Source organism: Babylonia areolata, chromosome 23 (genome assembly GCF_041734735.1).
Source record: "Babylonia areolata isolate BAREFJ2019XMU chromosome 23, ASM4173473v1, whole genome shotgun sequence".
Taxonomy (NCBI): domain Eukaryota; kingdom Metazoa; phylum Mollusca; class Gastropoda; order Neogastropoda; family Buccinidae; genus Babylonia; species Babylonia areolata.
In genome coordinates this window covers 19,571,012-19,596,011 of record NC_134898.1, presented here as the reverse complement: position 1 = coordinate 19,596,011, position 25,000 = coordinate 19,571,012, and the positions used below count along the sequence as shown (strand labels likewise).

General features: G+C 41.1%; 1 protein-coding gene across 2 annotated transcripts; it reads right to left on the bottom strand.

Moving 5' to 3' along the window:
* Window positions 1-3,226: 3,226 nt before the first annotated feature.
* LOC143297931 (uncharacterized) lies at window positions 3,227-22,087 on the bottom strand. Of its 2 annotated transcripts, XM_076610523.1 has the most exons (6): window positions 21,859-22,087; window positions 11,824-15,608; window positions 10,242-10,291; window positions 9,392-9,449; window positions 8,776-8,998; window positions 3,227-5,851 (listed from the first exon to the last, which is right to left on the bottom strand). In XM_076610523.1, the coding sequence occupies exons 2-5, from the start codon at window positions 15,557-15,559 to the stop codon at window positions 8,781-8,783; spliced, it is 4,062 nt and encodes a 1,353-aa protein (XP_076466638.1). In that variant the 5' UTR covers window positions 15,560-15,608; window positions 21,859-22,087; the 3' UTR covers window positions 3,227-5,851; window positions 8,776-8,780. The 2 variants fall into 2 exon arrangements, with proteins under 2 accessions (XP_076466638.1, XP_076466637.1); XM_076610522.1 differs by lacking the exon at window positions 10,242-10,291.
* Window positions 22,088-25,000: the final 2,913 nt, after the last annotated feature.

The following is a 25,000-nucleotide window of genomic DNA, read 5'->3' as shown; positions in this document are numbered from 1 at the left end:
TCCTGGGTGCAGTTTTATTTGTTTTTCATATCGAAGTGGATTTTTCTACAGAATTTTGCCAGGAACAACCTTTTGTTGCCGTGGGTTTTTTTTACGTGCGCTAAGTGCATGCTGCTCACGGGACCTCGGTTTATCGTCTCATCCGAATGACTAGCGTCCAGACCACCACTCAAGGTCTAGTGGAGGGGGAGAAAATGGCGGCGGCTGAGCTGTAATTCGAACCAGCGCGCTCAGATTCTCTCGCTTCCTAGGCGGACGCGTTACCTCTTGGCCATCACACACTAATTCTGGAGAGAGAAATAAACAACAGAGGGGTTATTTTTAAGATTAAGGACAAGATGGATGGCTGGTGGAGGAAAACTGACTAAAGATGTTTGTTATTTGTAAAATCGTCAGTATATAAGTAAGAATGTCTTGGTTAAATGGTGTACACGGCAAAGTTAGTAATCAAAATGAAACTTTAAAAGAAAATCAAAGCTTCTATGAATATCTGTATAAAATTTTCACCGTTGAAGAATGCGGAATAAATGAACTTATTAAAGATATACCATGTTCACATTTTGATGAAGCACATGATTTGGAGGGTGATATTACGCAGGAAGAGACTAGTTTGGTATTTAAAAAAATATATCAAACAATAAAAGTCCTGGTATGAATGGTTTCACAGCAGTATCAGTAACTCAAGGAGGCGTCACTGCGTTCGGACAAATCCATAAACGCTACACCACATCTGCTAAGCAGATGCCTGACCAGCAGCGTAACACAACGCGCTTAATCAGGCTTTTAGAAAAAAAAATCAACTAAAGACAAATAGAATATAGAAAGAAAGAAAATAAAATAGAATAAGATAAATAAGTAAACTAATTCAGGAAGAAAAACAAAAGAATAAAGTGAAAAGAAATTCGGCAGAATTCTTTAAGTGTCTATGGTGTAGAATGAGTAATTTTATTGTTAGGTCATTGAACGCCAGTTTTAGAAAAGGTACGTTTTCTTGCATTCACAAACAGGGAATCATCACATGTATTTATTATGGTGACCAAACCAGAAATTTCATTGAGAACATGAGGCCAGTATCCCTAAATATTGTACATAAAATCAGATCGTCATGCATAGCCAACCGTATAAAAAATGTCTTTCTAAACTTATTGCAGAAAACCAAACTGGCTTTATTAGAAATGATGCATTGGTGACGAAATTAGGCTAATCTACGATATAGAATAGTATGCTTAGAACACATTCTACCGAGGAATTGGTTAAACATATGCTTTGAGAAAGCATTCCATTTATTGTGTTGGGATTTCAAGTTCAAAGTATCAAAAGCAATCGCAAGGCTACTTATGCTTTACTATTGTGTGGTTGACAAACCTTTATCCATCATCTTTTATCCGATGTTTATAATGTCTAACTTTAATCTATCGCCTCTTGTCAGCACTTTCTTCTTCCTATTTAAATTCAAACGTTAACCAGTCAGTATCCTGTTGTTGTTTTTTTGTTGGGTTGTCTACTCTTTTCGTTTCGTTTTTTTTTTTCTTTCTTTTTTCTATCATGATTACTTAGTTTACTGTCATTGTTAATGTATGTGTGTAATCCTGGTATAGTGTAAAAAAATTGAAAAAATGAATAAAACTGGAAACGATAAATTTTCTTAAAAACAAACATTGATCTAAACGGGAGTTTCCGGTTAAAGAAGCATTTGAAATAGAAAAGCGTAAAAAAGAGTGTATTGCAACCTGAATTTTACAAGAAATTTGAACGCTGAAAATGATGATATGAAACTGTATCAAAATTAATATCAATACACACTTTTTTTTCAAGAATGAGTGACTTCGATCTTGTGGAATAAATGCATTTCAGTAACTTATAAACACAAGTGTTTTCAACTTTTAACTTTCTAACCAGAACGACCACACACACACGCGCGCGCGCACACACACACACACACTCACACACACATCCATATGTCATCAATATAAAACATCGTATAAAAATACAATTCCACCAATCAAAATTGTCACATATAGTTCATTTCAAAATATGTGCATATACAAAAAACAACAACAACAAACCCACACAATTCGGCTGTTTTCTACAAGAAATCAAGAGAAAGTAATATAAATTAAAGTGTTCACAGAACACTAAATAAATCACACACACACACACACACACACACACACACACACACACACCAAAATGCAGTATGTAAAGATATTTTGGGAAGCTTTAGATTGTGCGAACACAAGAAAAAATTGGGCCGAGTCTTCTTAAACAAGTTTGTAAAAGTGTTTATAGTCAGAAATCAACCATAGTGATAGTATGTCTGGTGCGTGTCTGAATATAACATATCTGTGAATGTTTATAGATAGACAGATACATAGATAGTGTGGGTGGGTGGGTGGTGAGTGTGTGTGCATTCACTATGTACAAAAATATAAACATAATATATATATACATATATATATATATATATATATATATATATATATATATATATATATATATATATATATATCCATTCATTATGTACAAAACACAATCCCAAAGACACTGCACGTCATACCTACATCTCTCTCTGATGGAACAAGCATATTGCACCGTGCATTACCATTGTCACGCCCCCTCTTCTTGTTAAAAGACCTTCTCTCTCTCTCTCTCTCTCTCTCTCTCTCTCTCTCTCTCTCTCATGGAATGGAAACGAACGGGGACTGACAAAGAATTGACAAAGGCACTCTTTTGAGATGACCCATCCGCAATAACATGTCGTCTGGTGTTTGATTGCTGTAAGTCAACATGAGTCTTTACAAAAACCAAACAATACAAACGATCTGCTGTCTGCAGTTCGCTGTCTTTTCTGTAAATCGTAAAAGAACTTAGCAGTGCTGAGGTGAGAAGCGGTGGTCCTATGTATAAGCAGTCTTGCCAGAAACAATAATGAAAATAACCGAGGGAAAATGAACACTATGTGTGCTGCTTGAAGAATTGATATTAAGCTACACGGGGAGCAAAACAAATCAAACTTAACCCCCAGAAAGCAAAAAGAAAAATACAAGTATGATAATTAGCCATTTACAAAAAGTAGGAAGAATAAGTAAGAGAGAGAGAGAGGGGGGGGGGGGGGAGGAGGAGAAAGATAGAGGGGAGAAAGAGAGAGGGGGCGGGGGAGCAGCACATAAGGCATGTTTTCATCAAGCCCTCATTGAAGGGAAAAAATATAACAAATTCGCGGACTGGTTAAGATGATGAATGAAAACGATCAAAATTATTAAGAATGTGCTGTCTTAAGTGATTCTCCAACGGTTCAGATAGAGTAGATATTGGCCTGTACTTAGAGAGCTCAGCTGGATCACAAGATCATCAAAGCAGTATAACATTATAAACTTTAAAAGCCTTCAGAAATTGTTTTTACCCACACACAAAATTGAATATAAAATGAGTTTCAGAAATAGCATGAGCATATAGTTTCAGCATTATCAATATCATCTAAACCACATTAATCCATTTGTTTTAAATGAACCAAGACATTATAAACTTCGTGAATTCCCATTAAGGGAATATTAAAATCAGATGACTTTGTTTTGTAGCTGCAAAACTATTGCAACATTTCAAGGTCGTTTAGAAGAGAATTATCAGCTGTTATTGCCTTGCCAGCTATTTCACTGAAATGAGAATTAGTTTTATCATTTCTTTAAGTGGCGTGGATCTAGAACAAATACCATTGTTAGTTAATTGGTTAATTGCTTTCCTAATAGATCTGTTGTCAGCTTTAGATGTTACAAGATCTTGAATATATGTTTTGGGGGCAGCAAGCTTTGAATGATTGACATTATTTCTTAGGTTAACAAACTCTTCCTTAGTTCCAGTTGCCAGAAGAAAATATTTCAATTCATTATATTTTGCAGCTGTTCTGACAACCACAGAAGTTTAGGATTACCTTTGATATTTGGTTTTGAAAGCTGCATATCTATCATTACTATTCAGAAATGATATATGGAACCACGTTTAAGGTGCCTCGTCTGGACTTCTGAACAGGTAAACCAAAAATAAGTTATATTTAATTATCAGGATTAAAGACTGTCATTTTCAAATGAGTAAAGCATATGTAACTGCTTAGTTTATGACAGCTCCTAGGAATTCTGATACCCTTTTCCAAGTTTATTATTTACGAAGATAACATATACGTAAAACATACTGGTAAGTTGTTACTGCAGCCGTCCGTATGTTGGTGAGCAAATCATTGCAATATTGTGGGGGGTTTTTTAGATGTGAAAATGTAATCAACGAGTTGTTTTCAAGTATTAGTTATTCTTATTGGTACATCTGTAACTGAACAAAATGTAAAGACTCATGAGAATATCTCCATGTCTTGTTTGGTTTCGATGAATCTAAATTAGATTCACCTGAAAATTTTATATTTCATCAGAAAAGAAAGAAACAAGAGAGAGAGAGAGAGAGAGAGAGAGAGCGCATGCCAACCATCATCAACAGCAGCAACACAATATCCTGTCATGAAAATCCTGGTCTAAACTGGATACTTTGATGCGCATGGAGCTGTAATATAACTTGTTAGCAAGACTGCAACTGAACCCAGTGTCACATATTAAAGGAGATACCCCTTGAAAAAGCTAACCCTGGTAGGTGTCATGACACTCGCGCAAATGTTGTAAAGACCCCTAAGCGTGGAACGTTACATTTCAAAGGTGAAACAGGCTGGTCACGACAACACCTTAGCCATGACCACAGAATACGTTCACAGTCAAGCCAGGAAGCACAAAGAAACCTGAACTTCCCTCCTTCCCCACCCCACCGTCACCTGTTCTGTCTAGTTCTATACCTTATCTTTACCCTCAATGTGTGGTATCTGGATTGCTTTGCCAAACCTTTTGCAGCAGGCGTGTCCATTCCAAGCTGTTCCCACTCACACACAACCTCCCCACACACCCTGCCTTCCTCTTATTTCAATGGCTGTGAAAGTCGGCAGTGGCAGTGTGCATTCATTTCTTGTGTTTGATTCACGTCCTTTAAACGTGTGAGCCACACATTCAGGTGAATCCAATATTCGGACAAGCAAGAAGTTTCATCTGGTATGAGGAAGTAGTAAAAAAAAAATAAATAAATAAAAAAAGGAAGAAAAAAAACAACAGAAGACTTTGTTTCTGGTGTCCTGTCGTGGTGATCACTCTGTTTTTGTTCGCACTGTGTAGTCATGGTGATCACTCTGTTTATGTTCGCACTGCGTAGTCATGGTGATCACTCTGTTTATGTTCGCACTGTGTCTAGTCATGGTGATCACTCTGTTTACGTTCGCACTGCGTAGTCATGGTGATCACTCTGTTTATGTTCGCACTGTGTCTAGTCATGGTGATCACTCTGTTTTTGTTCGCACAGTGCTGTCATGGTGATCACTCTGTTTTTGTTCGCACTGTGTAGTCATGGTGATCACTCTGTTTTTGTTCGCACTGTGTAGTCATGGTGATCACTCTGTTTTTGTTTGCATTGTGCTGTCATGGTGATCACTCTGTTTTTGTTCGCACTGTGTAGTCATGGTGATCACTATGTTTATGTTCGCACTGTGTGTAGTCATGGTGATCACTCTGCTTTTGCTAAACACTCAATGCTGACAAAATGTTGTCTGTTTGAGAGCAAGGCAAGTGTCGTGATCCTGTCTGCTGATCTCACACCATGTCCTGGTCCTGGATCATGACAGACTGAAAGAACCACAGGCACCGGCTGTGTTTGACAGGGGCAGATCAGCTGTATTCCAAATGTGAAGTGCCTCATTTATCAGCCCTGGTTGTCCTTAGCAGTTGGCCAAACGTGCACACGTCTCCTTCGTGCCTTGGCGCCAACCCCGTCCCTGTTGAAAACAGTTAGTGAAAAAATGTTATTTTTCCACTTTTGTTTCCTCGACAAAGAAACTTTCTCTAACAACTTCTGTTATCTTCGTTTTCTTAGCAAATGAACTTTCTCTATTTCTGAATATTCGATGAGTTTGAGTGGTACCTTATCGAAAGCATTGCTTTGGTTATGGCTTTGCAATGAAAGTACATCTGGTCTGGTATGTGTGGGAGAGGGGTGAACAAAGAAATGCATATCTCCAAAATATATCAATGGCGAACCCATCATCTCTTCTATGCACTCACGCCGATCATTCCCAGTACCCCATGATACAGCCATACCAAAGGTCCTATGCTGCAGTCTCAGTGCCAGTAGACCACAGGCAGCTAGCAGTTTCAGGTCGTCAAGAGGAGAAGACCTTGTGCTACTGCTGGGTCACTTCAATGGTGTTTCGAATTTCTGTAGTGCCAGGTATGATCCAACATACTTAAGCATGCAAGTCATCAGTCTACTGCACCATCCCTTGATCTTAATACAAAATGATCTAAAAGAACTGGTCAATGGTCAAAGTTCATCAACAAAACATCGAATAAAGCATTCACGTGCATTGTCACACGAATTCACACCATTTTACTGCCAAAATTATGATGAAAAAAAATATATATATGTACATGTATATATAGAGAGAGAGAAAGAGAGAGAAAGTCACACACACACACACACACACACACACACACACACACACACACACACACACACAGAGGGGGAGAGAGAGAGAGAGAGAGAGAGAGAGAGAGAGAGAGAGAGAGAGAGAGAACGAACGAACGAAATTGTTTTAATGAACTTTGGCCATGGACCACAATTCAAAACCAGGGGACTGGGGGTGGGCATGGGAAGGGGTATTATAACACTTGAACAGATGACACAATATCATAATATTCATGGACTTGACATTAATTCTACTTTATTAGGTCTGAGTATATGATTTCTCCTTTTGATCGCATGGAAAATAAATTTTGATACATGGAAATTTCTCTGCTTGTTGTTTGATCGGAGAAGTGAACTAAGAGACATGTTTAAACAGTCTTGAAGAAATTTTGTCCGTAAATCATTATATACAGAACAAACAAACAACAAATGGTATTCATCTTCTAGTTCATCTTGGCAAAAAGGACAATGCTTTAAAACATCATTTTCAGTGTACCTATTAACATTGTTATTTAAAGGAAGCACATTAAATCGGGCCTGAGACAACGCCACTCTGAAACAATATTCATCAGCATTTGTTATGTATTTTTCTTTTTTAAATACAACTTTGAATGATCTGTAGCATGAATATCTGTCTCTATCACTAATAGTACCCGACCATTCTTGAATGAAGATATCTATAAGTCTTTGCTTGAAAGTAATAAGAAATCCTTTCAGATCACCAACACCCTGTTCCAACCACACAAAATTAAAACCTGTTGTACATAATATTTCTCTAACTTGAGAAGCCCAACACTGTTTTCCATTTAAATCTAATCCAAGCAACATCTGATAAGCCATGTAAGGCAATCTATTTTGATCCATCTGTAGTATTCTCAACCAGTACCTTATAACATTTAATAACGAGTTTATAAATAACGGATATCTACCAAGATCACCATAAACCACTTTGTTTGGTGTTTTCACTGGCACTCCCAAGAATCGCTTACATGCTAATAAATGAATTTTTTCTACATTCTCTAGTCTATTCATACCCCAAATTTCAGATCCATACAACAGAACAGGCTGTACCTTTACATCAAATATTTTGAAAAATACTGCATATGACATTTCTTTATACTTTTGAAAAGCCTTCACAAGGCTCATGGTTGTCCTTTTGCATTTCACAACAAGATGTTCGGTCCCCTTTTTGGGACTTATCTTTGATGTGAATGTATACCCTAAATAACAGTATTCATTTACTACTTCTATTTCTTCATCTTCAAAAAACCACTTCTCATGCCTACCTAAAAATCCGCCTTTTCTGAACACCATTATTTTTGTCTTCTGCACATTAATTTTCAACTTCATCACCTGACAGCATGATTTAAGAATATTCAACTGATTTTGAAGTCCTATTGGAGTTGTTGACAATAAAGCAATATCATCGGCAAAAAGCAATATGAACAGTTCCATGCTACCTGGTATCAACTGAACCCCATGTCTACCTGACACAGACATATGTTCAGCAATCTGATTGATAAATGTACAAAATAAAGTAGGGCTCATGACACATCCCTGTCGTACACCAAGTGGACAATCAAAAAAATTCAGAATATTGTGAATTAACCCTGACACATGCTAACAATGAATCGTACATCACTTTCAAAGACTTAAAGAATTTACCAGATACACCCTGTTTTCTTAAATGTTGTAACAACTTATCATGTCTTACAGAATCAAATGCTTTTCTAAAATCAACGAAAGCAACGTATAATTTCTTATTTTGACACATGCATTTCTGAACACAAGTATACAGGTTAAAAATCTGATCAACAGTTGAGTAGTTTTTTCGGAAACCAGCTTGACCTTCTGTAATCATCTCGTTATTTTCTAACCAATTATATAATCGATTATTCAACACCTTTGTAAAGCACTTAGAAATGATACTTAACAGGGATACCCCTCTATAATTATCAACATTATCAATATCGCCTTTCTTAAAAATGGGAATGATAATAGCTTTGGACCATTCTTTTGGGTACAGTCCTTTATCGAACAGAGCATTAAATAATTTTGTCAGAAATGGTACAGTAATTTTATTATCAGTTTTTAACATTTCAGCAGAAAGAGAGAGAGAGAGAGAGAGAGAGAGAGAGAGAGAGAGAGAGAGAGAGAGAGAGAGAGAGCGACACTAACAACAACCACCAACACGACTTAACTAAACAACCGTGCATCACGGTCACTATTACTTACACTCCCTAGTCCCCAGTGATCCAGAAGAAGACGACAGGCATGCCACAGGCAGGGAGGGGGCACCGTCGCTGACCAAGGACACAGTGAAGACACAGCACTCGGTGGTGGCAGTGGAAGGTGTGCACGTTGGCTGCACGTGCTCGACACACCAGGCAGAGAGTAGCCACGCCCTGCCCTCCTCGGTTCAGCACTTCCCGTATGATGACAGACATCAGATCGGTATCTGCGATGCCAGGGAAATGATGTAATGGAACACACAAAAGAACGTTTGAGAAGCTCTCTCACACTATGGCAGTTAAGAAAAGCAATATTTCAGATAACCATTCCCACATCAGTTTAAAAAAAATTAATAAATAAATAAACACGCTTTCAGTTATTCCCACATCATTAACAACACACTAGAACAAAAGCAACCGCACTGAGCTGAAATCAATACTGACTTTATAGTGTCTGACGAAAATGGCAGACTTTTTTTTTTTTTTAATGTAAGCGTCAATTTCAAATAGAAGTGACACCCCCCTTCCCCAGTTCACTTGGTCTTGTATTTACTGACATGGTTGCAAAATATCTGCTCATGGGACACAGTACGGTTGTCCAACGTCTTCACAGTACTTACCTAGAATGGGGTGGAGCTGGAGTGGAAGTCTGGCCATTCCTGGGGCACGGCAGAACGCCTGAAATAATGGTCACTTGTTTAGGAAACACCATGGATCATTTGTTAAGAAATACCCTGTCTGTCCGTCTGTCTGTTTGTTGTTGTTTTTTGTCTGTGCGGGTGTTTTTTTCCTCTACTTTCTTCTCTTTGTCTCCTTCCCTGCCTCATATCTCTCTCTCTCTCTCTCTCTCTCTCTCTCTCTCTCTGTCTGTCTCCCTGTCTCTGCTTCATCCCTCTCTCTCTGTCTCTCTCTCTCTCTTTGGTTCTCTGTGTTTGTATATAGATAGATAGGGTGTGTGTGTGTGTGTGTGTGTGTGTGTGTGTGTGTGTGTGTGTGTGTGTGTGTACTCCATCTCTCTGTATGCCTCCTTCTCTCTCTCTCTCTCTCTCTCTCTCTCTCTCTCTCTCTCAAGAGTAATCTAGGTTACGCTAAAGGTTTTAAAGCCTTCTAGGGCCGTCACGACAGTGAATTCATATCCACCTTTCTACACCTCGGTATGGATTGGCAAGGCCGAATCCTCTCTTTCCGCCGTTCAAACCTTCCCCAACCAAAGTCACACCTACATGGAGTGAGGAACAACGCGGTAAAGTGCCTTTCCCAAGGACACCACACCATGACAAAACGGGGCCGCGAACACCGATCACTGGTGAACACTGAATCAGAAGTCCAATGCCTAACCGATTCTGCCACAGTATCTCCTGGTAGTAGTAACAGTGGTAGCAGTAGTAGCGGTAGTAGTAATTGTTGTTGTTGCTGTATATCACTATCACAAAAGCTATTACAGTGCACTGATTAGCTTTCAAGACTCACCCAACAGCGAAACATCAGATTTCTGGCCCCAAGGATTTGGCGTGGAAGACCTGAAAATACAAACCTTGCCTCGTCAGCTTTTGCAGTGTATTCACGCTGTGATTTTTGACTCACTTGTGTAAACAAGATTTTTTGAATGCCCAAGATACACCAGAATAATATGATTTAAACAGCGTTCTCACTGCGAATACCGCAATCGATTTATCGCCCTTTTAAAAAAGCATGTTTAAATATTATATTTTTGAACGTCACCTATGGAACCCCGATAGTGTAATGGGTAAGACAGTTTCTTCTCACCGGATACCCGGGGTTCGAATCTGCCGTTAGGACTTCTTTTTTCTTCTTCTTTTAAGCCTAAGCTTTATAATCACAAATACAGAACACATTTTAACGATTAGATTTTTTTAAAAGTGTATCACAAGTGAGTCTTGAAGGCCTTGCCTCTCTTGTTTTCTTTACATCAGTTCACCTCTTACAAGAAGGAACGGTGGTTGTGGAAAAGGAACGGGATCATGGTTTGGTATGAGAAACAGAAAGAGAGAGAGCGAGTATGAACGAATGAATAAATGAATGGTTTTCCTACGGTGAAAATATTGGCACATCGACCGGTGTCGATGCACAATTTTATTTATAAACACAAATCATATCAGGCATACAATCATGTATAATTTTGATCTAGAGTGAATGAGAGGAAAATAGAATTGCTAATGAACACGGAAAGCGAGTGCGAGTAATACACAGCTAAAAAAACGTACCCCCCTTATAACCTTCCCCTCCACACACACACGCTCTCTCTCTCTCTCTCTCTCTCTCTCTCTCGTCTTGATGTAGCAGCTGTTGAAAAATCAAACAAAGCCAAACCAAGCTAGAGACCAAGGCAGTCAGGGAAGGGATGTGGCCAAACTGACACAGAGTAAGATGGAGGGATGGAGGGAAGGGGAGAGAGGCAAAGACAGAGACAGCCTGGGACAGGCAGACAGGCAGACAGACGGACATATATAGACACGGACAGGGGAAAGGAAAGGAAATAACATTGGGGGAAAAAAGTGAGATTTTGTGTACAGAAAACACGTGTGTGACAGTGCAGTTAGCATACTTATTAAGAGTTGGACAGTACTTATGTGTGAGGCAGTAGAGAGAGACACAGAGAGAGAGAGAGAGGGAGTACAGTTGCGTAAGGCAGCAGATATTGATAGACAGTATGCATGTGGAAGGCGATAGAGAGAATACACATGCATACAGCAGATGACATTTAGACATATGTGAGGTAATAGGGTTAGATGGTGTACGTGTATGAGAAAGTAAAAAAAGAAACAGGAGTTAGTATACATGTGTGAGGCACTGGAGTTAGACTGCATGCATTTGAGACGCAACAGAAGCTGACAATATACTTGTGTGTGAGTTGGTATACACGTGTGAGGGAGCAGGATTTGTGTACATGTGTGAGGCAGTAGAGTTAGTCTAAGCGCATGCTTGTGTAAGAAGAGTTAGTACACATGCTTGAGGCAGACTAGTTGGAAATATACAATGTGTTAGGCAACAGAATTAGGAGAAACACGCAACAAAACAGGAAGCAACTCACTGTGCCTTTGCTGACGGAGGTCTAAATCATCTTCTGTATCAGGAGTGAGGTCCCGGCTCTCCCCCATGTCCACAGCTCCGTGACGCAAGTCCACCACAAAGTCATAGAACAGGTCCTGGTTTCTTTGCAAGGCAGCGTCAGCCTGGCGTCTCTGGTTTCTCTGTCTGGCTCTCAATCTGATGACGTCGCTGAAGGGACATTGGGCACGGCCACAAGCAAAGCGTCTGGTCCTGAATACTGCTGAATGTCTTTGTGTCTCCCTGTGTCCTGAGCTCCCAGTGACCCCAGATGTTTGGCTCTGTTCTTGGGGAAGTCTTCGGGAGTCTGTCTGAGGCTGCTGAGGAGAGTCAGGTGGTTGAGGAGATGAACCACGGGGCTCCGCTGGTGAAATATGGACTGGTTCAGTCGGGGGCAAGAATGTCTCTTGGATTGGAATGGTCTGCAGATGTGATGCGTTTTGTGCCACGCTTTCCCGCAGACATCCTGTTTCCTGTATGCAGTTTCCAGGCACTTGCACCTCACAAGGAAGTTGAGGTGGTGATTGCAAACTTGTGTCATGGGGAAGAGGATCGTGTTCTCCTGGAGGTAGTAGAGAAGTGGTGTTTCCTACTTCAGGTGCTGGCTGAATGGATGACAATGCTTGTCGGACATCTGCTTCTGTCACCAACAGTGACCTTGGTTCGTGAGAAGACTCACAAGAGTATTCTCTTGTCACTGATTTTGTCTCCAACAACAGCTGAGACGGTGGTTGTTCTGTACTTGGTGATTGCAAACTGGTGTCATGGGGCAGAGGACCGTGTTCTCCTGGAGCTAGTAGAGGAATTGTGTCTCCTGTTTTGAGAGCTGGTTGAATGGATGACAATGCTTGGCGAAAATCTCTTTCTGACACCAATGGTGCTCTCGGTGTGTCAGACGACTTACATGGGTATTGTACTAACGCTGATTTTGTCCCCAAAAGCAGCTGAGAAGGTAGTTCTGTGTCTGGTAATGACTCTTCAGGCACATGTTCTGCTTGTGAAGTTGACTCTGATGAACCCAGTTCTTCTGACGTATTTGTTTGAAATGGTGATCCCGGTGTGTCAGAAGACTCACAAGAGTATTCTCTTGTCACTGATTTTGTCTCCAACAACAGCTGAGACGGTGGTTGTTCTGTGCTTGGTGATTGCAAACTGGTGTCATGGGGAAGAGGATCGTGTTCTCCTGGAGCTAGTAGAGGAGTGATATTTCCGGCTTTGGACGCTGGTTGAATGGATGACAGTGCTTGGCGAAAATCTCTCTCTGTCACCAATGGTGACCTCAGAGTGTCAGATTTTGTCCCCAACAACAGCTGAGAAGGTTGTTCTGTGTCTGCTAATGACTCTTCAGGCTCATGTTCTGCTTGTGATGTTGACTCTAGTAAACCCAATCCTTCTGACGCATTTCTTTGAAATGGTGACCTCGGTTCGTGAGAAGACTCAGAAGAGTAATCTTTTGACAATGATTTAATCTCCAGCAACAGCTGAGAAGGTTGTTCTGTGTCTGGTAATGACTCTTCAGGCACTTGCTCTGCTTGTGATGTTGACTCTGATGAACCCAATCCTTCTGACGTATTTGTTTGAGAAGACTCACATGGGTATTGCTCTGACGCTGATTTTGTCTCAAACAACAGCTGAGAAGGTTGTTCTGTGTCTGGTAATGACTCTTCAGGCATTCGTTTTACTTGTGATGTCGACTTTGAAAAAGCCAACTCATTGGTTTGAAATACTCTTGACCCACCAGCGCAAGATATTTCAAACATCTCTGGAAGGCCCATGTCACCTTCTGGATCCTCAACACTGTGCTCACTGTTCAGTTCTGTACCAGATTGTTCATGTTTTCGTTCAGTATCTGTTACACACGTGCAATGATTGTTGAATGCTGTAGTCTTGGTTCCAGACGCTCCCCTTTCCGGTGTACTGGATTCCTCAGGGTCTTTTGAAATGTCCTGTGCTGAGTCATACCGTTCACGCTGTGGTCCTGCTGTTGTATTTTCTGTTTGCTCTGAAGTTTTATGTTTGTTTTCTTTGCATTTTTGAAGACAGTTTATCGGCCGAGCAACATCCTTTCCTTCATTGCTTGACAATTTGGCGCACTCTTCTGGCGGTTCTTCCTGACTTTTGGTGTCCTGTTCTTGCGCCTTTTCCGGAAGTTTGGCGTCCTTGTCTTGTGGTCCATCCGCGTTCTTTTCCGGCCCATTTTCCTGACTGCTGGCGTTCTTTCCTGGTGTCTTTTCCAGTCCTATTTCGACATTTTCTCGTGTCTTTTCCCGGCTGTTGGGGTCCTTTTCTGTTGTTTTTCCCTGAAGGTTGAGGTCCTTTTCTGGTCCTTTTTCCTGACCTGCGACGTCTTCTTTTGGTGTCTTTTCCTGAAGGTTGCCTTCTTTTTCTAGTGTTTTGTCCTGAGGGTTGTCTTCCTTTTCTGGTGTCTTTTCCTGAAGGTTGTCTTCCTTTTCTGGTGTCTTTTCCTGAAGGTTGTCTTCCTTTTCTGGTGTCTTTTCCTTGAAAATTGCCTTTTTTTCTGGTCCTTTTTCCTGAATCGTGATGTCTTTTTCTGGTGTCTTTTCCTGAAGGTTGTAGTCCTTTACTCGTATCTTTTCCTGGAAATTTGCGTTCTTTTCTGGTCCTTTTTCCTGATTTGTGTCACCCTTTTCTCGTGTCTTTTCCTTGTCACTGGCGCCTTTCCCTGCTGTCTTTTGAAGGTCTCCAGCATCTTTTTCTGGTGACTTATACTTGAGTTTGGCGCCCCTTTCTGATGTCTCTTCTATGTCTTTGATGTCTTTTTCTGATGTTTTTTCCATGTCTTTGATGTCTTTTTCTGGCGTCTTTTCTTGGTCTATGGCGTCCTTTTCCAAGGTAGTTTCCTTAAGGCCAGCTTCCTTTTCTGTCGGCTGCTGTGTCATCATTTTCATGGTGGCATGATCTGTTCGCCTGGAATTGTTAGAAATTGTCTGGAATGGATCTACACCTCCACTAATGTCAGATTTGATTTCACCCCCTGCATTGCCCATGTACCCCGTTGACTTGAGATCAGAACGCCCACATATTGTATCATATTTTCCATTTGGACATCTTTGCCCTAGCTTCTCGATCACATCCAAAATGTTCTTGTCTGGTTGTGTCCTGTGCATACTGCGCTCATGCAATGGTGTATGCTTGGGGCTACATAAATGGCTTGGGGAGTTCGGAAGCGCAGCAAAGGCTGCAACTGCTGGGTTGGCACAAGAGTCAGAAAGTGCAGACAAATCGACCTGGTCATTACATTTTCCAACAAGACTGTCATAAACAGGTGAACTCTTTTGGGTGGTGGTGATTTCGCTGGACCCATCGGAAGATACGCATTTCTTGTCAAAATGCATTCCCTCTGCGTCAATATTGGAATGATTCGTTGTTAAAGAGCTGGCATCAGCCCCTAAGTTATAGAGAGTCTTACTAGCAGACTGCTCTTTCATGTAAATATTGGAATCCTCTATCTCTGGTGTGAAAGAAATCATGGTGTTTAAAATCTCTTTTTGGAATACAGGTTCATTGTTCTTAGTCGGCAGATGAAGTATTTCGTTGTCATCAGGGTTGCTGGAAGCAGTGTCTGCTGAGTCACTGTCTTTTTCAGACTTTCCAGCTTGATTCACCAAGGGCCTCCGGCAAGAGGCGCCACATGCCATTAACTCGTCCTCCTCCATCTCGCCTTCAGCTGCAGCACGTTTCTTTCTGCCATCCGCCATTATGCCTTCTGGACTGCAGTCTGTCTTCTGCACGGTGAAGCTTGCGTTCCTAAAACAATGGAAATTATTATAAAATGTTAGAGAGTGACCAACCCAACCTGATACGTCTGCCCGTTAAGTACACTGATTGTAAAAACGGTTCGCCAGGCAGTGTCAGTGAAACACCAGGGACAATAAACATCTGGAACTCTTCTTCCTTGTCGCCGTCGTGGGCTGCAACTCCCTCGTTCACTCGTACATACACGAGTGGGCTTTTACGTGCATGACCGTTTTACCCCGCCATACATGCAGCCATACTCCACTTTCGGGGGGGTGCATGCTGGGTATGTTCTTGTTTCCATAACACACCAAACGCTGACATGGATTACAAGATCTTTAACGTGCGTATTTGATCTTCTGCTTGCGTATTCACACGAAGGGGGTTCAGGCACAAACAGGTCTGCACATATGTTGACCTGGAAGATCGGAAAAATCTCCGCCCTTTACGTACCAGGCGCCGTTTCCGAGATTAGAACTAGGGACTCTCTCAGATTGAAAGACCAACGCATTAACCACTCGGCTATTGTGCCCGTCCATTAGGAATAATCTGAGTATTTCCTTGTTACTTAAAATTACACCTGTACAAACGTAAGGAACGTACACCTCTCTGTGGAATCATGACGAAAACGAAGTCATGCAAAGAGCCTATTTGAATGTGTTATGGGCGGAAGTGGGAAGGCTTGGACCATGTACCACACAGTCGAGTATCATCCACTTCATGGATGCGTCTTTTGGTGTGTTACTCTATTTTCCTGACTAACATTACAAACATCTGTATCTGAATCTCTTGAGCCTGGTTGACACAGGGGTATCATTATGAAAGGAAATACAGCCTTGTCACGTAGCCCCAAACCTAAAATGGACCTCCACAGCATCCTCCTCCTTCTTCATCATCGATTAAAAAAATGTCCTACGTTCTGTAGCCTTTCATGCTCTGCTTTCATGGTGACTCCCCTTTGGTTTCCCCTCCTTTTCAGTGTTTTTGATGGGTCTTGTCAAGGCTTTCGGTGTCGGCAGATTCAAGGGGGCGTGGTGCCGAGGAGCACTCACTCAGTCTGGCTCCGCGATTAGCCGATTATTGTCGCCAGTAGGGGGTTTAGTAAGTGGTGTCCTAAGTACTTTAAACCCTAACAGGCACTACTGAACACCACCGAACTGACTCAACAGCAGTGCAGGGTCGCCTCTGGTGTGTGGCATCTTGGCGACCTAACATCGATTGTTAAAAGATTTAAAGAACCTTTTGAATTTTTCTTTTATTTACGGATAGAGTAGTGGAGGTAGTACCAGTGGTGGTGGTAGTAGTAGTAGTAGTAGTAGTAGTAGTAGTAGAAGTAAATTGAGCAGCAGCAGTAGTATTAGAAGTTTTGTAATCTACCCTTAAATCGCATACTCCTCTCATTATACAAATTTCACCCTAACGTTGAGGATGGGTGTTTTATTTGTACTTTTCCACTGGCGTGAGCCCAGTCCCTCTTCTGGTCTCATACATTACTACCCTGTGTGTCTACTGTGTGCATGACGTCTCTCGTTTACTGAACTGGTTATATCAAAGGAAAAAGTTTAAAATGTGTTTGGATGTGTCTCTGTACTGGTCTCCTCTCTCTCTCTCTATCTGTCTGTCTGTCTATCTTTCATCGTTCTTTCTTTCGTTTCTGTCTGTCTGCCCCCCCCCTCACCCCCCCACTCGCCATCCCCGCCTCGCACACATACACACACGCGCGCACACTAGTGTGTGTGTGTGTGTGTGTGTGTGTGTGTGTGTGTGAGAGAGAGAGAGAGAGAGAGAGAGAGAGAGAGAACGAACATTTATATTCAATAAAGGCCGTGGCCCCTCATGAAGGGGATCAGTGAACACAAATTGTCACATTCCAGAACAACGTAGAACAGAAAACATCAAACTACAAGTCTAAGAATGCAAATGCACACACAAAAAGCACAATTAATCACATATCAAACTGTGGATTTTGAATGCCTTATACGAGTATATAACGAACTGTTTTACAATGGTTTCATTTGTTGATGACATTAGCAAGGAAAGTCGAAACAGAGGTGGATGTCTATGATATTTTTGTGGAATTAACTTTAGCCTAAAGTCATTTAAGGCAGGGCAACGTAACACGAAGTGAAGTTCATTTTCTTCAGCACATCTGCACAAGGGACAAATAATATCGTGATCATTCAATTTACTATAGCGATAACGATGAAGAGAGAGATCGGAAATCCCAAATCTAAACATTGTCATAATATATTTCAAATGCCTATCCATCGTCATTGACAGATAAATCGGAAGTGAATGCATAGAAATAAACTGCCTATAAAACTCAAATCGATCGCTATCTTGAATGTGGTATGACCATACTTGCCATCTACAATCAATTAATCTATTTCGAAATGTACGGATAAATCCATTTATATCCCCTACTCCCTGCTGTAACCACACATAACCAAATCCCATTTCATATAACTTAATTCTCACCATTGATACCCAGTTTTTCTTACCCCTAACATCCAAATTATATAACATATTATATGCTTTTCTTGGCAACCTAAAATCTTCCATTTGTGTTAATTTTAACCAGTAAGAGATACATCTTGTCACAGAATTGAGATATATCGGATATCTTTTTGTCTCGCCATAGATCAAATCATTAGGCGTTTTCATACTTACTCCTAGAAACTTTTTCAACGCAAATAAATGTACATTCTCACAAAATACTGCAGCATTAGACAGACCCCAAATTTCAGCTCCGTACTGAGCGATAGGTTGTATCTGTGAATCAAATAGTTTCATAAGCAACTCAAAAGAATGATTTTCTAAAATTATCATTTTTTCATAATACAAAGTAATGCGTGTTTAGCTCTACTTGATAAATCCTTACATGCAGCTGTGAAACTTTGTTGAAAAATATATTCCTAGGTCTTTATATGCATTCACTACAGGCATTATAACCCCGCCATACGTCCATCTTTCTCTAATTCCAAAATACCCACCTTTTCTAAAAACAATTATATTACTTTTTGACATGTTTACTTTCAACTGAAGCGAACTTGCAGAACGAAACAGACTGTTTAATTGTGTTTGGAAACCAATAATAGTTTCAGAAATTAACGCAACATCATCTGCTAGAAGAAGAATAAACAACTCTAAAATATTACCCGCACACTGAGCATCATGTTTTCCGTTTCTAATAATTTCAGTGGTTAGTTCGTTAATAAAGAGAGAAAACAGAATAGGGCTGCAAACATCACCTTGTTTCACCCCAGAAGTACACTGGATATAATCTGTCATCCTACCCCCACACCTTACCCTAGCTTTCACACATGCATACATACTCATTATACATTTCAACAATTTTCCATGAACACCAGCTTTCAAAAGGATTGGCCAAAGAATTGCTCTATTTATAGAGTCGAAGGCTTTCTCAAAATCTATACAAGCTACATACAATTTACGATTTAAAGATAATTGTTTTTGAACGAAAGCCGTCATAGTATACATATGATCCATAGTAGAGTAGCCCCGTTTAAATCCTGCTTGGTATTCGCCTGTGATGTTATTGTCTTCTAACTATTCTTGCAATACATGATTAATGATAGTGCTGTAAAGTTTACTACTAATATCGCAAAGAGAAATACCTCTATAATTACTTGGATTATTCACATCTCCTTTTTTGTAAAGAGGTAAAACAACACACTCGGTCCAGTTCTCCGGATAGACACCACTGTTAAATCAACAGTTAAAAAATTACAACAACAAAAAATTCAGAATTGATTTAGTTTTACTACCATACTTTAACAATTCACAACTTATGCCATCTGGTCCTGCAGCTTTACGGCTTTTTATTTTACGTACAGCAAACATTACTTCGTCTATTGAAATCGGGCGATTTAAATAATTTCCCCCTTCCCCTTCCCCCTGCACCCACTGAAATACATTGTCAGAATCAACATCTTTTGTAAGAAGAGTCTTAAAATGTTCAAACCACATATCTTCACTAATATTGTTAACAGGCTGTTTTCGTGTCAATGAAATATTACGAACTTTGTTCCAGAAATCTTTCTGATTTTTAATCGAGGCAACTGATAGCAAAGAGGCGTTAAACAGTTTTCGCTTTCTCTTTAGCAGATACTTATATTCCCGTCTGGCCTTCCTAAAGCAATTACGATCGTTTACATCTAAAGTGCGTCTAAATTTGTTAAGAAGCATGCGAACATTTCTTTTACTGCTGCGACATTCTGCGTCAAACCAGTCTTTCTGTTTCAGTTTATTCCTTACACATATTTGTTTCTTCATACATTCAGCAGCGTCCTTAATGCATTCATTAAACACTCTTAACGCTTGATTTATATCAACATCAATAAGATTAATTGCAAAGTTAATCCTTTCTTGATATTCTTCAGATGATATATTGTTACTATACACATCAGCATAATCCTCATTCCACACAAGTTTATCCAACATAAATTCATTTTCTAACTTTGTACTTTCCGGCTCAGCACCAATATTCCTAAAATGAAGTTCCACAGGCATATGATCTGAATCAACTCTTTCAGACACTCGCACCTCACAAAAATCATACAACAATGCATACAGGTCACAAGACATAAGAAAATAATTATTCACACTGCACCCACTGTCTGACACACGTGTAGCAACCGTTTTGGTCGCCATGACACATACCATTGAGAATACACAAGTCAAGGGCAGTACACATGTTCAAGAACAATTTACCATAGTTATTAAGTACAGAATCTTCAGAACAACGATTAACACTGACTGGGTGGCTTACATGTTGGAACTCTGAAATATCTGAAACATTCTGACAGTAGTGAGAGACATTAGAAGTTCTTCCATTCAAATCCCCACACAACGATATATAAACATCCTTGCAGGCTAACAAACAATCAGTCAAGAACTCCTCTAATAACGCAATACCATTTTCACAGTCAAAACGAGCATAATAGGGAGAACCCTCAGGTGGCACATAAGAATACACATGCAGCACATCTTTGTCAACACCAAACACATTTTTATCAATAATTAATGCACCAAAACTGTTTGATTTCACATCAACTTGCTTCACAAATGGAACAAACACATCTTTGACAAGACACAGAACTCCTCCCGATCGCCTCCCCTTTACTGAAACTTTAATTGCTGGTACACTGAAACTAGTATATCCAGAAAATGCAGAAGACTTAAATTCATCAATAAACGTTTCAACTAAACAAATAGAGAGACAGACAGACAGACAGACAGACAGACAGAGACATACAGAGACAGTGACAGAGAGAGAGAGGGATAAAGAGATTGAGGCAAACAGGCAGACAGACAGAGAGAAAGTTTGAACAAAACGCCAGCTACTGAAACAATGATACATAGATAATTATATCTCATGCAGGGCGTTCTATTCTTTATGTCCACATCAAACGGCTTTGTTAACAGTAAAGCAATACGATCACGAATTACAAAGGGGTTATGCGTGGGCTCACTTCACACTGGAAATCCTATGCTTGAAGTTTTCCTGTTTTCAATTGTTCATTTCGCTGCTGCACCACCACCACAACCACTACCACCCCACTCCCAACAGCTCCACCCCCAACTACCCTTCCCCTTATCTGTTTCGTTTTTCCTTCCCTTTCGTGGGCCTTGGTTGCATGCAACATGAAGTGCGAAACGGTGCGAGTGCCTTTTTCATAGGGGGGAATTAGTAGGGTTTTTTTTCTCATTGTTTTCTTTCCCCATTTGGCCAGTTTGGTAAAGACGGGCGAGACTAAAGCCCCGCAGGATTCAGTTTATCAAAGAGGAGCGCTTTGCATGAAACTGTGATTTTCTGAGAAGTTTACGTGTCTGGGTGGTGACCGCCCCTCACATCCACCCCCCACTACCATCCCCCCTCCCCCCGCATGTATACTTACAATGTCGATAGAGTTGTTGTTTTTTTATCTGCACTCGCACAGACACACAGATAAATATATATATATATATATATATATAGAGAGAGAGAGAGAGAGAGAGAGAGAGAGAGAGAGAGAGAGATTTCGTTGTTGTTTTTTACATGCACGCAGCATTTACACACATTCACTCATACATACGTACATATCCAGGCGCCAGCAAGCGAAAAACATCGACACAGACAGATAGAAGCAAGCAATAAAACGAAACAAATAAATATAAATACACCGATAAAGGACAGAACAAATAAAGATAAATAAATCGACAAAGGACAGAAAGACACAAAGCGTGCGATCACTCGTACTTCCTGTGGCCTACGTCAAGTGACGTCCCGGAAGGTTCAGAAGTCGCAACACAGCAGACGATATGCACAGCGTCGACAATCAATTAATCCCGGTCCATGAATTGAACACGAAGAATCACAGCTTAAAAAACGTACCCTCACAAACATCAATGTGACTTTAGCGATTTTCTTATCCCAGTGTCTGCTGGATGTATCTAGTCTCCAATTTGTTTTTGCCCACGAATAGTCGCAATGACTCAAGCGCGTGTGGCCGCTTACGTTATGTAAACGGGGATTGATATAAATAGCTTCCTGATCTAGTCACTCAGCTGTGAAACGACACTGATTGAGGTGGGGGATTGGTGTGGTGGTGGTGGTGGTGGTGTGTGTGTGTGTGTGATCCAAAAATTATGTTCCTTTTCTTTCTTTTCTTTTTCGGGTGTAGCTCAGCGCGCGCGAGTGGCAGTTTGCGTGGTTATCTGAACACACGATTGTGTACTTGCACACAGACGATCGAAATCAAAGGATACGCGGTTGAGGGTAGAGGGGCTGGGAAAGGCGATAGGGGGTGAGAGGAGAAGGGGTGGAGGGGGTGGAGTGGATGACACCGAAAACGCGACGCTTTGTTTGTGTGGCTTTCAAAAGAGAGGGTTATATTATAATAAGCCAGGAAGTATTTCTCAGAAATGAATTTCTGTATCTGCATATCTGTCTGTCTTGTCCGCCTTTCTATCTGTTTGTTGGTGGAAAGGAGGGAGGGAGGGTGTGAGGCGAGGAGAAGACGGCAGGGGAAGGGTGAAACTGTGTGCATGCAACAGAAAAGAAAGAAAGAAAAAGAAAAAGACCTAGGAGTTCAGTGTGCAAAACAGAAACCGGAGCGCTCTGTTTGCACGTCACTGGGGTTTCTCAGAAATGATACCGTTTTGTCATTTTCCTTCGGGGTTTCCAGGGATAACTTCACGATGATGCTAGTGTGGGAACAGGATAATAACAGTAATAATAATACCCAGAAGAAGAAGAAGAACAACAACAACAACAACAACAGCACCAACAACAACGAGATGAAGAACAGAAAGTATAGTAGAATGAAATAACTGAATGAAATAAATGTCTGTGGGGTGGGGTGGGGTGGGAGACAGTGTGATGTGGTGTAGTGTGGTTTTTGTGTATGTGTGTTTGTGCGTGCGTACGTGCGCGCGCGCGCGCGCGCGTGTGTGTGTGTATGTGTGTGTGTGTGTGTGTGTGTGTGTGTGTGTTTTGTATTGTTTTGTGATATGCTGTGCTCGTTCTTTAATTTAGTGTCTGTTCACTATCAGTGAACGATTAAAAAAATAATAAAAGAAATAAAAAATAGGGGGAACGGGGCTGGGGGGGGGGGGGGGGGGGGGGGGGGGGGGGGGAAGGGAAGAGGAAAACAGAAGATGTAGAAAACTACCATGCCCTGTGTGTGTGTGTGTGTGTGTGTGTGTGTGTGTGTGCGTGTGTGTTGTGGTGTGGGAAACTGCAGTGTTATTGTTGTTGTGGTGGTGGTGGTGGTGGTGGTGGTTTGTGTGTGTGTGTGCGTGTGTGTGTGTGTGCGTATATATATATATATATATATATATATATATATATATATACATATATATATATCATATATATGTATATGTATATATATATATATATATATATATATATATGTGTGTGTGTGTGTGTGTGTGTGTGTGTGTGTGTGTGCCGCCGTGCAAGTCAGCGAGCTAATGCTACCGGCCGCATTTATGTATTTGTATTTGTATATCTCTTTTGTCACAACAGATTTCTCTGTGTAAAATTCGGGCTGCTATCCACAGGGAAAGACAGCCGATTGTCATAGCAAGTTGTGACCTGTTGCTGAGGGTGGGATAGGTTGGCAACAGCCCAGCTCCAATTTATTCCTTCTCAGAGACCCGGGCTTTGAAACACAACACAGCAGACAGTTCCTGGAGGGGTGTGATGAATAGTTCTTCTGCGCGGCTCTCCAGTCAGTAATTCTTCACAGAGGGGGAGGAGGAGAGGTTAGAGGTGGAGAAGTAGAAGAAGAAGTGGAAAGAAAAGGAGGAAGAAGAAGAAGAAGAAAGAGGAGGAAGAAGAAGAAGAAGAAAGAGGAGGATGAAGAAGAAGAAGCAGCAGAAGAAGAAAGAGGAGAAGAAGAAGAAGAAGAAGGGGAATAGGAAAGAAAAGGAGGAGGAGGACAACAGCGTCAACAACACGAAAGACTAGAAAAGAAGCTCAATCCAATTTGTGAGTCAGTACTCTCGTGGGACTCGACTCGAGGACTCGACTCGAGGACTCAAGGAGCACAAGACCAATGACTATGTGCGGAACCTGGTCAGCAACCTTGTTGGGCCTCAAGAACCACTGCTGGCGACTGTCAAACGACGGAAGATGGCATGGTTTGGTCACGTCATACGACATAACACCCTCTCCAAAACCATCCTGCAAGGGACTGTAGAGGGAGGGCGCAGACGGGGGCGGCAGAAAAAAAAGCTGGTCTGACAACGTCAAGGAATGGACCAAAATGACGATGCCAGATCTCCTCACGACAGTTGCCAACAGAACGGCGTGGCGAGCTATGACATCTTCCTCATGTCCCCCCAACGACCCTAGCGGTCGAGGGAATGAGTGAGTGAGTGAGTGAGTGACTCTCGTGGGGCACAGCGGAAGCTTTGAGGGTCTGGCTCAACAGCCCCTGACTAGTAATGCACGAGTCTGTATTCTTTTAGTCGTGAAAATAGGACATTATTATATTGTTCAAATGACCCTGTGTTTGTAAAGCGCTTAGAGTTTGGTCTCCGACCGAGGATAGGCGCAAAATAAGTATCCATATCGATCAATCAATCAATACACAGGAAATATACCGATCCGTCCACATGCCTTGACGCCGATCTGAAACTTGAACTGAACTGGAAGTGGACAGGACATCACAAAAGGAGCCCAGGATATCGTAGAATTCACCCTGGATATCCCGACACTGACCGAAGACATCATGAAAGTGATTCCGGACATCAAGAAAGTGACCCAGGACATCGTGAAAATGGCTCAGGATATTATGAAAACGGCCCACAAGCTTCATGAGAACGGCTTTGAAGATAATGAAAATGGCTCAGGGCGTCATAAAAATGGCTCAGGACAATATGAAAATGGC

Excerpts from the sequence above, each read along its gene's own strand:
- LOC143297931 (XM_076610522.1), bottom strand. The coding sequence starts at position 15,559 with ATGGCGGATGGCAGAAAGAAACGTGCTGCAGCTGAAGGCGAGATGGAG. Across the intron at positions 9,450-11,823 it reads CCTCCGTCAGCAAAGGCACA|GCGTTCTGCCGTGCCCCAGG; the intron begins GTGAGTTGCTTC and ends CCATTATTTCAG. Across the intron at positions 8,999-9,391 it reads CCAGCTCCACCCCATTCTAG|ATACCGATCTGATGTCTGTC; the intron begins GTAAGTACTGTG and ends CTGGCATCGCAG.